The following is an 18029-nucleotide window of genomic DNA, read 5'->3' as shown; positions in this document are numbered from 1 at the left end:
CTTGGAATAGCTTATATCCTTCAATGATACTTCTAACACATCAAATATAAGCATTTGATACATGGCTAAAAATGCCAAATCCAATATAATCATCTGGCTGACTGTGTAGCCAATCACAATAATAAATTCCTGGACCCTCAATCAGGAGACAAAGCTCTAGTGATAAAAAAAACCGTGATTGCATTTGAGTGAACTTTTAGTCTTTTCTTTTTTCACCATTAGTCTCTCATGGAACTCTGTAAAGGTCTCATAGAATCCCACAGGTCCATGGGAGGCCCAGTTTTGAAAAAAACTGCTCTAGATCACAATGTAAAAATAATTTTTTGGATAATTATACTTTATTTTTCTGTTTAAATTAAAGGTTTAGGAACTTTATTTCTATTAAATTATTACACCGAACAGCTTTTCACACTAATCCAATGTGGTGCGAATTACACTGAAATGAACAAATCATGCTAGAATTATCCTTAAACTGTTTGAATGCTCCTTGTTCAACACCACTTATGTAGACAGAGTAACACCTTAAATTCTGAGATTAATAGTATATTGTGTAGTCTGTTTCAAAGTATACCTCAGTGCACCATACACTCTGGGTCGTGAGGAAAGAGATTTTATGAGGTTTCTAATCATGGTGAATTGAATTTTACATGAGTATAACAGGTTGAAAATGCAGAGTAGAGGGAATACAGCAACATTTTTACTATATCTTGTTTTTTATTATTTGTGCTTGTTTTTGTTTATAATTTATACTTTGTTTTATTATATGTGTTTTGTTTATAATTTATAATTTGTTTTATTATATGTGCTTTCACCTTGCTGACCCATTTTGTTGCTAGGTGTGTTTTGCACAGGGAAGTTTGCTCAATGACTATTTGAAGGTACAGTGGTTTAATAAGTATACAGGACCATGCTACCCTTTCAGAAAGTTATGAATATCCATAACTATAAACTTTCCTCAGCTGCTCAATGTTTTATCTCCTTCTTTCACTCAGTTATGGCATGTCTATGATATTAAGCAACTTGGTCAGAAAAGGTGTGGCTCTAAGCTAATGAGATATCTTCTTTGTGTCAGAAGCATCTACAAACTGTAGACATACAACATTCAACACTGAGCAAGTAAAATAGGCATTAAATAGGTTGCAAAAATATAGCATGTTTAAAATATGTTAAATATAAAGGATTAAAACTGAATGACATTCACCCAATATTGGGCCACATGAGGTCTTTCTCCGTGTAAATTGAAGGACATCCTTGTTAATACAAAAGAAGAATGTTTCCTAAGTAGGAAGGATTTCTAGAATGTTTTCAACAACTAGAGATTGTTGAAAACAATCTCTTTCTGTACTGATAAAAATATATGGATATGCTCATAAAATGGAATATTCCTAAAAGTGAACATATTAAAACAAGGACAAATTTTTAGAAGTGAATTTAGAATGTTCTTGATGGTTAAATTTTTTAATCTGTGCCAGAAAAATATTTCCAAATTACAGCACCGTCAAAGGCATTTATTGCAGTTGCTGAGTTTGATATGATCTTAAACTGGTTTACAACTTGACTCTCTTGATCAGCCTTCTGTATCCTGATCCCCATCAGATGAATTGGCCATCTGGCTGGGATTTGTGTGGAAACAAGTTTGGGAAGAGTGCTATTAATTTTACCAACTTTGTGGAATAGGAAAGCAGAATATCTACCTTAGCTATTATGAATAAAAAAGTCCTACCCTGATATCAGGATAGAATACTCAAAATGTTCCTCAGGGCTGCTGCAGAATAATTGGCAATTTACAAATGTTGCACTTAGGGTGGAGATTAAAGGATAAATTATACTAATAACAGTTCTGTGCCAGGTAAGAAATTCAGTTTAGACATCCTTACCATGCTTAGGCTGTGTCCTCTGCTTGTGGTCCTGAAGGCATTTCAAAAACAGCATGATATGCTAGGCTCTTAAATCTTAGTTTATGGTTCCAGAAACATTGTATAACCCAAAGTTAAAGTCACTTTGATGCTTGTCTGGAATAACTACCAGTTCTTCTTCCTCTATGCAAAATCTTGTTTCAGACTTTCCTGACTTTCAGTTCTACACCTTTCCCAATTTTCAGGAATTATATGCAGGGCCAGGGATTATAAAGGGAAAACTCTTAAAAATTGTATTTTACATATGACATGGCTTTTTGAATCCTTGGGAGGCTATTAAAATTGACATGCTGAATCCAGATGTATCAATTCTGCTTGCAACTGTTTTCATTTCTGCTAAAAAGTCTTCAAGGTATTTGTGGAAAAAATAGTTTCTGTGAAAAGAAACTAGATATTTTCATTTAAAATGTATTTCGTTTTCAGTAAATTTTGCTTTTGTAGAAACATTGGAATTGCTTTATTTATATCTGCCTATTAATGTTTTCCTCCTCTTCCCCCCCTCTTTTCTTTATATATTTCTTCTTTCTCTGCTTCCGTGGATGCTTTCCCAAAGGAGGACAAAGTGGTTAGAATCCATGCTTCTTCATATATTATTATAATGTTACTAAATATATTTTGAAACAAGTTATTATGAAATGCAGATTGGTTATTCAATGAAAAAACAGACCCCAAGTTACATGCTAATTCTAAAATCCAGCTATTTAAACAAAGGATATATTCAGACAATTTAAAAGACTTTAAATGTCTTTGGTATTAAAACTGACAGTATTATTTATGCGGGGCAGTATTACTTTTGGAAACAGAAAACTTAATTATGATATTTTGGTTTTTTGCCTGGAAAATCAGTGAAATTAATTCATACATTGATTCATAAAATGCAGTGATAACTTGTTTTTGAATTGCAACTTTAGTTTTTTTAATAGCATTGATGTACACATGCATTATATTATGAAATCAAACATATAGCATCAGATGCATTCAGAGTTAATAATGCTTTAGTCAAAATTATGAAATAATTACCTCAGAAACTCTGCCCCTTTTGTACATGTAATGTATGTGATATCATGACACACATGCAAAAAGAACTGGCACGACACTTATTTTGCCATGCCCTTCTCGCATGCCTCTGTGTAGCACTTAAGTTTTGAAATTGTTCGTCTTAAGTATGAAATTTTTTGGTGCATTTTCTCAGAAATCCAGTTAATAGTAATTAACAGATACTGTTTTTCAATGCATTATTATATACTCCTGACATTCTACTATCTCTAAAAATAATGTAGCATGCATTTTTTAATTATAGAAATTAATTCCACATTCCCCCTTGAATAATACTACACGAGAAGATTGAAAATGATAGACAGACTAACACTGGTAACACTGGTGACGTTATATAGTTTGGGTAATGAAATGAGCTTTGGTGGCTCAGCAGACTAATTAACATCCACTTACATCTGCTGCCTGCAATTACTGCAAGTTCAAATCTCACCAGACTCAAGGTTGACTCAGCCTTCCATCCTTTCTAAGGTAGGTAAAATGAGGACCCAGATTATGAGGGCAATAAGCTGACTTTGTATAAATATACAAAAGTATGAAGGCTATTGCTTAATGCATTGTAAGCCGCCCTGAGTCTCCGGAGAAGGGCGGCATATAAATCAAATTAAAAAAAAAAAAAAAAAGCTCAGAAGGCACCAAGGACCCGTAATTTCATCCTTGAGCTACTAAGATTTTCCTTTATTGGTAGCTTTAGAGATGACTTAGTAGTAACACTTAGAGCAGGGGTGTCCAACTTTGGCAACTTTTTAAGACTTTTTAGAGAGTCTGTCAATATAGTAGACATTGTGTTGTAGAGGGATGGAGACTGAGTGAACACATGTATACATGACCCTTCCTAAAAATGTGCCAGAACATTCTGTCCTGTATTCAGAACTTGTCATCGACTTTGTTCCTTCACCAATTATCCTACTGTTTCATTATAAACTATCTCATCATTTATGCTTTTAGGTTAGTTCCTTTGCTGTATATAACCATGCATGGATTTTATGCATCAATTATATATTTGAAACATTATTTTTTATAACCCAAATACTCATTATGGGTAGTCCTGAACTTATGGCTACAATTGAGCCCCAAATTTCTGTTGCTATGTGAGATAGTTGTTAACTGAGTTTTGCCCCATTTTATGACTTTTCTTGCCACAATTGTTAAGTGAATCACTGCAGTTGTTAATAACAACAGATTGTTAAATGCATCTGGCTTCCCCATTGACTTTTACTTGTCAGAAAGTTGCAAAAGGTAATCACATGACACCGGAACACTGCAACCATCAAATACAGTCCAGTTGCCAAGCACCTGAATTTTGATCACTTGACCATGGGATGCTGAACAGTCGTAAGTGTGAAAAATGGTCATAAGTTATTTTTTTCAGTGTCGTAACTTTGAGCGGTCACTAAATTAATTGTTGTAAGTCAAGGACTACCTCTACTCTCATTTATTTATCTCATTTAACTTCCATTTAGAGTATCCTCCACTTACAACAGGATCTGTTTTTCTTTTCTTTAATTTCATTAATTCATGCCAGTTATCCATATTCTGCTCTAGCACTGCAATCTTCCAGATGTCCTGAATGTCAATGAATTGGTCTACTAATAGTGAATGTCACCATTCATCATAGCATTAGCCAAGCCTATCTCATATTGTTTTTAACAGTATAAATTATAGACTGGTTTACCAGCCTTAATTGCACCTATACTGCCTGAAGCATTACTTATTAGTGGTAGGAAGTGTTGATATATTTGGACACAATTTCGTCAATATACCATAAGCACAACCAAAACCCAATTCTACACCATGCTATTTTATGCAAACTGTGATCACTAATCCAAGGACTATTTACTGTGATCTTATTCCACTAATTAAGAAGTACTTGCAGCTTCAGGATTATATATTTTTAGGATACTTATATATTCAGGATACTCAACCCAAATAAGAAATATTGGGTAATTTACCTGAGCCATAGTAATACACCTGTAATTTGTGCATATACAGTAGTGGCCAAAATTGTGGAAACCTTTTGGGAAAAGTGTATTTTCTAAAACTAGCTAATAACACCACTTTTATTTTTTTTGAGTTTCAAGATAATCATATTCCACTGCTGGAATGGCCTGGGAATAGCCCAGACCTTAACCCAATTGAAAATCTATGGAGCCGACTAAAGAAACTTGTTAGTCAGAAGTGACCCAGCAATAAAATTCAGTTAATAGAAGCAATCATTCAATCTTGTTTTCACATTATAACATCTGCAGAACTAAAAGACTTGGTTCACTCCATAGGAAGACGTTGTAAGGCCATAATTCATGCTAAAGGTTACCCAAATAAATATTAACTGATGTGATAATTTTTGTATATTTCATTTTTTCTGCGTGTTTCACTTTTCTTCTTTATGCTGTAACTGCTATTCTAATAGCAAATCCTTCATAATAATAATAATAATAATAATAATAATAATAATAATAATAATAATAAACTTTATTGTCAGTGTATGTGTATACACAGTATAAAAGTTATTGCATCACATTCTTGATTAAATTATCTTTCCATTGATATATAATTTTATGGTGGTACTCCAAAAAAAAAAAAGTGGTGTTATTAGCTAGTTATTAGCTAAGGGCCTTGGTAGAACAGTGGTCTAAAGCACCCTGTTATTAACACAGCTGCCTGCAATTACTGCAGGTTCGAATCTCACCAGGCTCAAGGTTGACTCAGCCTTCCATCCTTTCTAAGGTAGGTAAAATGAGGACCCAGTTTGTGGGGGCAATAAGCTGACCTTGTATGAATATACAAAAGTATGAAGGCTATTGCTTAACGCATTGTAAGCCGCCCTGAGTCTCCGGAGAAGGGCTGCATATAAATCAAATTAAAAAAAAAAAAGTTTTAGAAAATACACTTTTCCCAAAAGGTTTCCACAATTTTGGCCACTACTGTATGGTCATTGTACTTGATTCAGTTTCTTCAGCTGATATGTAGTATAAGCACCACTTCTATATCTATTTCTTTTTTTAATTTTGCTATGGAGAACTGTATGGGGTTTGCACTGGTAGCACTGTTGGCTAAAAGCACTAAGATTTTTTTTTTCTTTTTGACAATAAGATACCCTGATTTAAAAACAAGCAAACACTTCCAGAAAACAAATGATTTTTAGGACTAGAAGTCAGATTCTTTCTCCCCTCTCTTTTTCTTTTTTATTACACAGAATTTTAATCCTTATCTGGGATTAAGATGCTATTTTAGCACTTGTGTGTCCTAGATAAAAGATACACACTCTAGTACATTTTATACATTTTTCTATCCCTGTTACATTTTGTTGGTACTCTTATAAGTTTAGTATTAATGCTTAATAGAGCTGTGCATAGCCTTAAAAATACTTGTAGCATGCAATGCCTGATTTGAACCGTCTTTTTCAAAATATAAAAATAACTGAATCTTTGGTGAATCTCATGAGGCTGCTTCAGAGGTTACTCTTGGTTGTTTCCAATTATATTATATGTCAGTGATTTAGTAGTTTGGAAAGAAGGTACTTCATACACATTCCTATGTGTTAAAAGTATATCTTGGAGTATTTTACAAAGCCCTAGTATTTAACTTTTGTTGTCATCATTACATCTTCTACAGATATTCAGACAAGATCTAGCAAAATCTTTCATGCATTCATACATTTCATATACAGTTTACTGACAGGTCTATAGTATCAGGAGATACTACAGACTGCTTCATATTACTTATTCTTGTTTTTAAAAAAGGCAGATGAATTAACAATGGGTGAAAAAGTGATCACATGCCCTACATCTAATATAGGGCATGTGATCCCTATGCAGATTAGATTCCTGGGTAAAATGTTAGGAACCTGATGTTAGGTCACTATAAAATACTAGATGGACCAATGTCTTATTCAGTGTAGTTCCTATGTTCTTCACCCTATATCAGAGCATCAAAGATCAAGTAGGAGAAACCGGAAGCATCGTAGCGAGACCGGCTGGAAAAATAGTGGGCTCTGATGAGCTCCACGAAAATCCAGCCGGACAAACTGCTGTCGGGGGGGGGGGGGGGCCTTCAAACCGGAACAGTCCTGTAGGGATGGTGAAGAAGGAGAGGTGCCTCGGATGACCAAGAGGAACAGGCAAGTTCCTTGAAAGGTCGGAGGCTGCTCTTCGAACCGGCGGAGGGGATGGTGGCCACTGAAAGTTGGACTAAGTTTTTTGTGCAGGCGCGGTGTCTGAACAGAGTGCTGGTACAGGGCGAGTGATTGGCCAACTCACAGGTAAAAAAGAAAAATTTTAATAACTTTAATAGGTGTCCCGGAGCGGAAATGAGCATCTAATTGGCACTTGGGAAAGTTAATGGAGGAACAAAGAGGAGGTTAAAATACCAAAGGCCAAGAAAGAAAATTTTACAACTGGATTTAAAATTGGATTTGGAGCACTTAAAAATAATAAAAGAAAAAGAAACCCGAGGGAAAGTACTTTTTATGTGGATTAAAAATATATTTGATAGTTTTGACAGAGAAGAACAAAGAGGAAGTTAAAATACCAAAACTCAAGAAATTAAAGTTTATAACTGGATTTAAAATTGAATATGGAGAAACAAAAATAATAAAAGAAAAAGAATCTTGAGGAAAAGTACTCTTTATGTGGATTCAAAATATTTTTGACAGCTTTGCTACTTAGTTACTCTGAGAATATTGTGGATTTGAGAGAGACACCTGCTGTTAGAAAGAGAGAACTGCAATCTTGGTTGGAAGATAGAAGAGAAAATAACAGCTGTGACCTAGACTAATAAAAAGATAATTCAGAAACTGTGAGAACTTTTAAGGAGTATTTATTTTTCTGAACTGCTTGGTTTTGACTTTCAATGGTTGTGGAAGATAATAAAGCTTTAACTTGGAGTGGATTGGATAAATATTCAACTATTTGGAATTAAAAAGAGACTATATGGACTTTAAAATTTTAATTAAATATAAATCAAAAGTTTTAATATTTTTTTAAAATTGATAATATGGAGTAGATGTGTAAGGAATTAATTGAGATGTTTAAAAACATGCGTGAATCACTAAAGGCTAATAAAAAGTCAGAAATTTTGCTGGAACACACAGAACAGGAAAAAGAGAGCATAAATGAAGAGCAAGAAAATAATTTTGAGGGAAAAGGAATTGAATGCAAAAAGCAGTTAGATGATTTCACTGGGAATGATTTCACTGGCAAAAAGAGAGTGGATAGCGGGGAATTTCTCCCCAAAAAAGAATCAATCAAAGGGAAATGAAGGAAAGAGTGGAAAAAGTAATATATCTAAAAGTGAGAAAAAAGATTCAGGAGAAAAGATACAATAAATACAAAAATTAAAAAAAGGAGTTATAAGAACGGGATAAAAGGAGGAAATTATTAAGAAGTGGAATTTTGGAGAGACCAAGAGAAAATGGTTAAAGAGGGGAAGAATAGTGGAAAGGAGGAAGGGAAATAAGATATATATTACTAGATTTAAGGGAACTGCATTAATATTATTAATTGTGGGTCAAATAAGTCAAAGGGTTTTAATGTAAGAAGTGAATATGATGATGTATATTGCTTTTAGCAAAACAGAATAGCTGATGAAATATGAAATGACAATGGGGTTTAATTATGAAGGCAAGTTAAATTAAGAGACAAAATTGAAATGTTAAAAAGTGGATGGGAATTTTGAAAAATATATACTGTAAATGAAGAAATAAGATAATTGATGTTATTGTAAAAAAATAGGAATTAAGGGCGGATAGTGATACTGTTTATGTGTTATGTATTAAGAGATTAAGATAAAATGTAGATGGTTAATTAAGTTAAAGGGTTTCAATGTAAGAATTGAATATGATGATATATATTGTGTATAGTTAAAAAGTGGGATGGAGATTTTGAGAAATATATTTTGCAAATGGAGAAATAAGATGATTAATTGATGTTATTGTAAGAAATTAGGAACTAAAGGGCGGATAGTGATACTGTTTATGTATTATGTATTAAGAAGAGATTAAGATAAGATAAAGAAATATGGAAAAAGAATATTATGGCTGAAATTGGAAATATCTAAAATGTACTGGGGGGGAAGAGAGATGAAATAACAAGATATGGTGAAAAATGATGAATTTGTGGTAAAGAATTATATAAAAGGGATGAATTTGGAAAAAGTGAGAAGATTGGAATAGATTATAAAAATTAAGATATATAAAATATATAAGATGTGACCCGTCAACACTCTATTCATAAAATATATATGATGAAAGAAAAATTTTAATAAAACCTGTTTACAAAAAAAGGTCAAGTATTGGGTTAATGCATCATGCTAGGCCATAATGTGATTTGTTTGCCTTAGCATATGGTGTGCTCCAATCCCCATTTGCAGCTTGTCAAACAGTGCTGATGCAAATCACAATCTTTGTAACCTGAGATCACACCAACAATGTGAAATAACAAAATAACCAAATGTTATGGTGCTATTTTTTTTAGGTTTCTTTGTCTGACCTCCTCCCCACCCCTTACTCCATTTAAAATTAATGATGGGATTAGGAAAGAACTACATTTAACTAGTTCTCTGAACCAAAAATACACAGGCGTTAGATATTTTTGGAACAGATTTTAGATAAAAACATACACATTGTGTATGAGCAATATTAAGTTGAACATCAAGCAAAGCGATGTTAATGCTACATCACCAATAAGCTTTTGAAAGCTGTAGCTATTAGTCCAAACAGCTTTTCGATTTTTCTTTCAAGAAGCATTACATCCTCGCTACTGTATAGTTAACATGGGGAATTAAAAGATTTGATGATGTATTCTTGTGATGGGTATCTACTAAGAGGAATAAAGAATTTTTGGTCATGCAAAGCATGTAAATGGCCAGAAAATTTACTTGTGCTTTGCACCATACTTATGGCAAATCATAGGTATTATATTCCAATGATAACTATTATTGAGTCAGACCGCTGTGGAAGTAATACCATGTTGTTGACTTTCTAATGAAATTTAACATATGTACAGTGCCTTTCAAAGTAATAGATACCACATCAAAACTATAATTAGAGCAAAATGTAAAATACCAGAATAACCCAAGAGGGACAATAAGCATGGTTCAAGCTGTCCATGGTGATGGAATTGGTAGGATGAGGAAAGTTCTGGTAAGGAGAACATAAAAGTAAGTTATAGGAGGTTGAGTAAAATACAACTACTGCCCTCTAGGACTGATAAACTTTTGAAACTAACAACAGTTACAATAGGGGGCAGTCACATCAGAAAAACTAGATATTCTATATAATGTAGAGTTGAAGAATTGCAAAGGAGTATTAGACTTAAAGATACAGGATAGGCAGTCATGGCTGAACATCAATTGCTGGAACAGAAATCACAACATAGACCTGAATAACAACAATATCCTATGATAATGTAGCAAATATTTCCCTAGAAGAATTTGGCAGGCAAAATAACTACAAAAATCCAAATAATTTCAATAGGGAGGAACGTTACCTACTAGAGTACATGTGCCAGTCAGTGATTGTGTGTGTGTTCCACTTTGTTGAAGGCAGAGTATATATAAACACATGACATTTGTTGCCAAGTTGAAATTCCTGTCAGTTTTGAAGAAGCTAGCAACATGGCTAGACGTCAGTGCTTGATTTGTTTCATGTGGCATAAACCAGAATCCATGTCACCCATAAATAAATAAATGCTGCAATTTAACTTGTACTCTGAAATAACCTGAAAAAATGAAAGACAGTATTCAAATTTAATGCCACATTATATACAACCAATATATATTTGTGTTATCTAATGTCAAGCCTCTTCTGAAAATGTTGCCAAGAAAGCTACAGGGACTTGTCCACAATGTCCAGGCACTTGTCAGGAATCAAGGCTGACTTGAAAGCATAATATTTATTTATTTATTTATTTATTTATTTATTTATTTATTTATTTATTTATTTATTTATGTTTTATTGGATTTTCTGAATTGTCAGATGCTTGAATGGCATGTGTCTGAATAGCAATAACTTACACTGAGTTTTTAAACTGCAAAAGAATACTAACGTTCCTTCCTTAATGATGTGCAAAGGAATATATGAGTGATCATGGAGAAAGAGACTAGGAGATAACTGCATAGGATACAGTTGGACAAGACAGACAGGAACACACAGTCCTTTAATGGTCAGAGAAAGAAACTTTGGAAAGACCTACCCTAATGGATTAAGTAGTTAAAAGTGGAGGTGGGAATTTTGTGTCTTCAGATTTGCAAGATTCTGTTAATGCAGACTTTCAATAAAATACAGTTAATCCATCTTGTCATGTTTCCTGTCTGGTCTACCTGGGAAGACTGACAGGTAGTAACTAGAACTGGCAACTCTATTTCTAAGCAACGCCATCATAAAGTGCCAGATCACAAGCCTGTGGTAACATTACAGTGACTATTGTAACAGTTCTGGCTGCTGGTTGGTGCAAGATTGTGTGATCACCATTCCCAACTTCCCCATTGACGTGGCGTGTTGGAAGTGACAGTGCAAGTTGCAAATGGGAATCGCATGACTGCATGACAATGCAGCTATCATAATTGTGAGCTGGTTGCCAAGTGGCAAGTGCCCCACCAACCACAGGACTCTCTGACAGCCTCAACTACGAGGAACAGTTGTAAATCTCCAGCGTCGTTGTACCTTCAAAGAATTGTTGAATACTGGTTGCCGAATGAGAACTACCTAGAGTTAAACTGGGGCACACAACATTTTAATACAAATAATAAATTATATTATTTATATAATAATTCCCACAATGCATTTTTATTTTCTTAGATAAAGGACCACAAAATCACAAATCAAAATACACTAAATAGTATAGCAGGTGTTTTGAAGTGCCAGGAAAGCAGAAATGAATCCAGAAGTCACATCATGTTTTGAACTTTACCCACCCTATCTAATCACCACTGGTGTTAAGAGACATGATAGATGGTCAGAGTTAGTCAATTACTTTTTATATTGGCAGAAACATTCTCAACACTTGCAATTCTCATTGACATTGTTGGTCTAGTAATGATTAAATTGTCAAATTTAAAAAGTGTTGATGAAAATAAGAAATTTGTCAGGCACTGGAAAACCTTTTCTCTCCAGGCACAAACCCCTTATTCAGAAACAGGTTTAATGAGCAGAAGACGCACGGATATGATACTGCTTGATTAGTTTATTACAGACAAGACTAAAACCATAGAAAAGTTCTTATCTGTTGAAGTACATAGAAATCAAAGCTTACTTGTTGGTCTGTATGTTATATGCTAGGTCTTTTCCTTCCATCTTCCTGAAACAATAAATATTTGGCTCTTTTCTTCCTGGCCTTGAGAGATACCTGGTCTAAATTAACTTTAGACTACAAACCACTGATTCCTATCTTACTGGCGTCGTACCCTGCACAATATTTTTTAAGTTTCTTTTGAAGGGGTGTATGAAGCTTAATAGTTATTATTTTAATCTGCCGCTGAGTAGCAGCTCAATATAGCAAAGACAAGTAATTGTTAGACTACATTTCATTTCTTTCTATCCCACTGTATTTACTGATCAAAAAAAGCTGCAAATTTTAATAGTATTTCAGTACAATTGAGAATCATTTTCTTTCATCATATATAAATGACCCATTAATGCTTCCACTTAGTATTAGTACAAGCTCTCCCAAAATGACATGAAATGTCTTGGAAATACAGGCTCTTCTGAGTTTGGTGGTTTATTTTTATTGACATAGTTTATGCCTATGAATTATTTTGAAGGCTAGGAAAGTAAGAACATTCCTGGACAGAAAGAGATGAAATTGACCGTATTCAGCCCATCTCAAACACTATAGTTGTTCTACCCGAATACTACAATAGATTACTGTAAAGTCAAAACCAGCTTCAATCAGGTTTTGGCACTCTGAATGTGGTTGAAAAGATCAATTATTCAATAAAAGCACTCTCTGTGTAATGTATTTGTCAATTTGTCTAAGAATGTCAGGGAAATAATGAGAAACCATAAGTTACAGAACACACTGATCTCATATTAAAAAAAAAAAAAAATTATGCCTCACAGCTCCTAGCTGACATTTTTAATATTGCAGAAAGGCAGGAAAGTTCAAACTTTTGATATAAAAGAATTCAGAGAATTGGAGCAGTAGTACCGTTTCACTAGAAATCAGTTAAACACTGATGTAAAAGGTTTTGGTGTATACGTGTCAATAGGATGGATCAACTGAAATGCATCTGAATAGAGAGGGTGGTAATGTGGTAGACCAAACATTCTACATGGAAATAATAAATCTCAGTGTGGGATGAAATAAGCACTGCAAATAATAATAGTTTTCACTGCTCTCTACTTCCTACAATAATTTTATGCAGTACAAATTGCATATTAAAAGCAGGCGATACGCAAGACGGGAGAAGCGAGGCTTTTTTTAATTAACAATTTCTAGAAAGGCATTTTGTTTCATTTGCAGTACAAATAACTTGTTCTTAAATTATCAGTGGCTGTGGTGATATGATTAATACTTGGAAAAACAGGAACAATGTATATCTAGGTAAGTGGGAAAACAAAGCATCTAAAACTTTTATGTAAGATGTTGTCTTCCCACATCTTTTCTCACTTTTTGCATCTTTCTTGGAACAAATAAAAGATGTCTTGCTCCCTTTTAGAGCTTTCATCGCATGTCAGCATTTCATCTCTGATATTCTATGACAGCTGCCCTCTATATTCTTTGAGTTTCTTAGGTAAAAACTTTATAGGAGTAAGAGTTTTATTTTCTTGGTGCTCATGAATGAATCCCAGACTTTACTTTAGACAGTCCCTAGTCTGAGTTACGTATTTGAACTGTGACTTTGGTCTTGTACCTCAAGTTCCCTTTTCTAATAAGTCTGTTGAAGAAGATCAGTGTGGATTAGTTCCACTTGCGTCTAGTTCATGCCATTATATATTACTAAATATTATTACTTAGTAATTTTAAATATTTAAAATTAGTAATGACCGCAATGCAGACTTTCACTGAGGATTTAAAACTTAGTGAACTTTCTTTGGAGCAAGTTTCCTTTGAGGACCCACAGATGAAATACATTTTTGTGTGGTCTTTTATTTGTTTGTTTGTTTGTTTGTTTGTTTGTTTGTTTGTTTTAATTTGTATACCGCCCTTCTCCAGCAGAACTTAGGGCGGTGAACAGCCAGAATAAAAACAGAACATACAAAATTTAAAAACATTTTAAAATAATTAAATATTTTTAGCCGCAATTTAAAACAAACCCCAATTAAAATCAATTAAACTGAACCAAAAACTGTGGGATCAAGCCAGCCTGGCTAGGTGAAATAAATAAGTTTTCAGGGCCTGACGAAAAATCCAGAGGTCTGGTATTGTACGTATCTCTGGGGGGAGGTTGTTCCAGAGGGCGGGAGATGCCACAGAGAAGGCTCTCCCCCTGGGGGTCGCCAGCTGACACTATCTGGCGGACGGCACCCTGAGGAGGCCCTCTCTGTGCGAGTGTACTGGCCGGTGGGAGGGTATTGGTGGCAGAAGGGGGTCTTGTAAATACCCCGGCCCTAAGCCATGGAGCGCTTTAAAGGTGGTCACCAACACCTTGAAGCGCACCCAGAACACCACCGGGAGCCAGTGCAGTTCGCGCAGGAGACGTGTCACATGGGAGCGTCCTGTCGCTCCCATAATCCCCCGCACGGCCGCATTCTGGACCAGCTGGAGCCTCCGGGTGCACCCCAGGGGGAGTCCCATGTAGAGAGCATTGCAGTAGTCCAGGCGGGAGGTGACGAGTGCCTGAGTGACCGTGCGTAGGGAGTCACGATCTAGAAAGGGACGCAACTGGCATATCGGGCGAACCTGATAACCCCCCCCGGCCACGGCCATCATATGTTCTTCTAAAGCCAGCCGTGCATCCAGGAGGACGCCCAAGTTGCGAGCCCTCTCCGTGGGGGCCAATGATTTGCCCCCAATAGCCAGCGATGGCACCAGCTGGCTATATCGGGACGCCAGAAGCCACAGCCACTCGGTCTTGGAAGGGTTGAGTCGGAGCCTGTTTCTCCCCATCCAGGCCCGCACGGCCTCTAGGCACTGGGACATCACTTCAAGGGCATCGTTGGTCCCCTCTACCCCCAATTACTTCTCTATATGGAAAAAACATCAGTAGCTGCTAAATTGTTATGTTTCTATGCATTTCTATACCTACCCACCAAGTCCTGCTCTGTTGCCTCATCATGTGGAGGATGGGAGAGCTGGGCAGGATGAGCAAAGAATGTCAAGAGTGTATACTGAGAGTATATATTCCCAGCAGGATCACCCAAGGTGTGAAAGTCATCAAAGCTGCCCAACTAAATCCAACAGGCAGCCGTATTGGACAGCAGTGATTGACATTGGTAAAGGCATCAATTCACACTGTGCTGGGAGATGGCAATAGGAAAACACTCCTGTATTTTTAACAAGAAAACCCTCATGAATAGAAAATATATAACAGGGATGTCAAACTCACGGCCTGTGGACCAGATGCGTCACGTGTTGGCCATGGCCATGCCCAGTTTATTGAATGGGGGGGGGGAAGTCCTGATATGTGATGCTGCCATGATGACATGAGTTTGACACCACTGATATATAATGTTATTGAGGAAGAGCTGAGGATTTTGGTGTTTATGAATTGGCTCGATTAAAGCCTTCAGGACATTTAATTACTGATGTTGCCATAAAAGTTAAAGGTTTCCCTGTCAGTCATGTCCAACTCTAGGGCATGGTGCTCATCTCCGTTTCTTGTCTGAAGACAATTTCTATGGTCATGTGGCCGGCATGGCTATACATCACAGGTGCACAGACTGCTATAGCCTTCCCACCAAAGTGGTATCTATTAATCTACTTGCATTTGTATGCTTTCAAACTGCTAGGTGGGCAGGAGCTGGGGCAAATAACGGGAGTTCATCCCATTGCATCTCATTGATGGAGAACCAGAGATATTATAGAATGAATTTAAGTCATTAAAGATGTGTGTGAAAAGAAATTGACAGAAATGAATTTCATGAAATGAAAGAGAAGAAGGAAAACTGGATAATGCAGGAAACTCTGAAAATTGTGAAGAAGAGGAAAGAAGCCAAAGGCAAGAAAAAGAAAAATCTCAGGAACTTAATGAAGAGTTGCAGTTAGAAAAGACAAGAAGTAGTATTACAACAATATCTGTAAAGACATTGAAGATGAAAACAGACATGGAAAAACAAGTAAGGTCTTTCAAAAGATCTTTGAACTCTGAAGAAGCTTCCGACCTTTAATTGGTATGTTAAATGATTCCACTAAACAGATAATAACTGATTCAGAGCAGATCAAAGGAAGATAGAATGAGTATATTGAAACCCTGTATAGCAGAGATGTCAACCAGAGGTGGCTTTCAGCAGGTTCTGACAAGTTCTGGAAAACCGGTAGTGGAAATTTTGAGTAGTTCGGAGAACCGGTAGTAAAAATTCGGACTGGCCCTGCCCCCATCTATTCTCTGCTCCCAAGTCCCAGCTGATCGGGAGGAAATGGAGATTTTGCAATATCCTTCCCTTGCCATGCCCACCAAGCCATGCCACACCCACCAAGCCATGCCACACCCACCAAGCCACACCCACAGAACCGGTAGTAAAAAAATTTGACACTGATGTCAACATTGAAAATATCTTTGAAGATTTCCCTACTTACCAGACTCTAGTGCAAAATGTGATAAAAAGTTATCAAAGAAAGCTACAGGAATTGATGAAATATTTACCGAAATATGGCTAACAACGGTAGAAGAATAAGTGAAGGTTCTAATCAATGCCACCAAATCTGGAGAACCACATAGTCACCAGATGATTGAAAGAGGTCAATATATATTCCAATGTCAAAGCAGAAGACTTACAGAATGTGCAATCATATAGTATCCTTAATTTCACATGGTAGCGAAATAACGCAAATTGGAGCCCTACATGGAAAAAGAGGTGCCAGTTGCTCAAGCTGCTTTTAGAAAAGGTCAAGGAACATGAGACATTATTGCTGATGCATGCTGGTTAACTGAGAAAGCTAAAGATTACCAAAAAGAAGTGAATATGTACTTCATCAATTATAGAAAGACCTTTGATTGTGTCGATCATGTCAAGCTGTGTAAAGTGCTCAGAGAAATGGGAATCCCAGAACATCTCTGTCCTCATGAGAAAATTATATTCAGGTCAGAAAATACAGACAGAATATGGAAAAAACAAACCAACTTCAAGTTGGTGAAAGAGAGTAACAAGACTGCATACTGTCTACCCCTTGATTTATTCAGTGTATATGCTGAATATATATTAAGAGAAGCTGGATTGGAAGAAGATGAGCTTGGTTTAAAGTTGAAGGAAGAAATAATCTGTGCCATGCTGATGACACTATCCTAAGAGCCCAAACTGTAAAGGATTTGCAAACCCTAGTGATGGAAGTCAAAGAGCACAGTGAAAAAATTGGACTAAAATTAAATATAAAGAAGACCAAACTAATGACAACAGGTAGAACAATCAGCCTTAGAATTAACAATGAAGATATTAAAAATTTGTCAGTTACATCTGGAAATTCTGCTATTAGTAAATGCAACTGTTTTATACCCAGGTACGTGAAATATACACGAAAACATTGTAACACAGAACTACAATAATAAAGATTAGTTCTCGGTTTAATTTATTTAGCAAAACAAAGGATGTTGCATAAGCATAATATTGTTACAGCATCAGCTTTATTTTTAAAATAGAAAAATTTTTGGGCCCTGTGTTCCATCTAATACTGAACTTGAAGGAGGGTTTGGGGGGAATCTATTGGCCAGGAAACAAAATAGGAATTTGGTGCCTGCTTTCACTTTTCCCCCATTTCAAAGGAACAGGCCAAGAAGATCCTAGCATAGTCAGTGGTGGACCTTGTGGAACAATTGATTTGATTAAACTGCCGGTAGCTGATACTATACTGGCAGGAGAGAGGGATTAGGGTTGGGAGACATATGCCATGGAATATGCCTCTCTTGCTCCTCACAAATCTAAGATGTTTAGTCCTTTGAAAACTCTAACCACATTGCATTTTAAGG

At 35.8% G+C, this 18029-nt stretch overlaps 1 protein-coding gene across 3 annotated transcripts in view; it reads left to right on the top strand.

Moving 5' to 3' along the window:
- Nucleotides 1-18029, top strand: part of RIMS1 (regulating synaptic membrane exocytosis 1) — a 268011-nt gene that overhangs the window by 117349 nt on the left and 132633 nt on the right. Inside the window, exon 3 of one of the 3 annotated variants that reach the window (XM_070954541.1) lies at nucleotides 2470-2481. The exons of the other annotated variants lie outside the window; for them this stretch is intronic. Coding sequence (XP_070810642.1) covers nucleotides 2470-2481 — 12 coding nt within the window. The remainder of the gene's footprint in view (nucleotides 1-2469; nucleotides 2482-18029) is intronic. 3 annotated transcript variants of the gene reach the window in all.

The sequence above is a fragment of the Pituophis catenifer genome, unplaced genomic scaffold (genome assembly GCF_029215685.1).
Source record: "Pituophis catenifer annectens isolate HBS135680 unplaced genomic scaffold, rPitCat1.0.hap2 SCAF_1, whole genome shotgun sequence".
Lineage (NCBI taxonomy): Eukaryota > Metazoa > Chordata > Lepidosauria > Squamata > Colubridae > Pituophis > Pituophis catenifer.
Note: the sequence above shows the minus strand (reverse complement) of the source record. Positions and strands in the feature narration are given on the sequence as shown.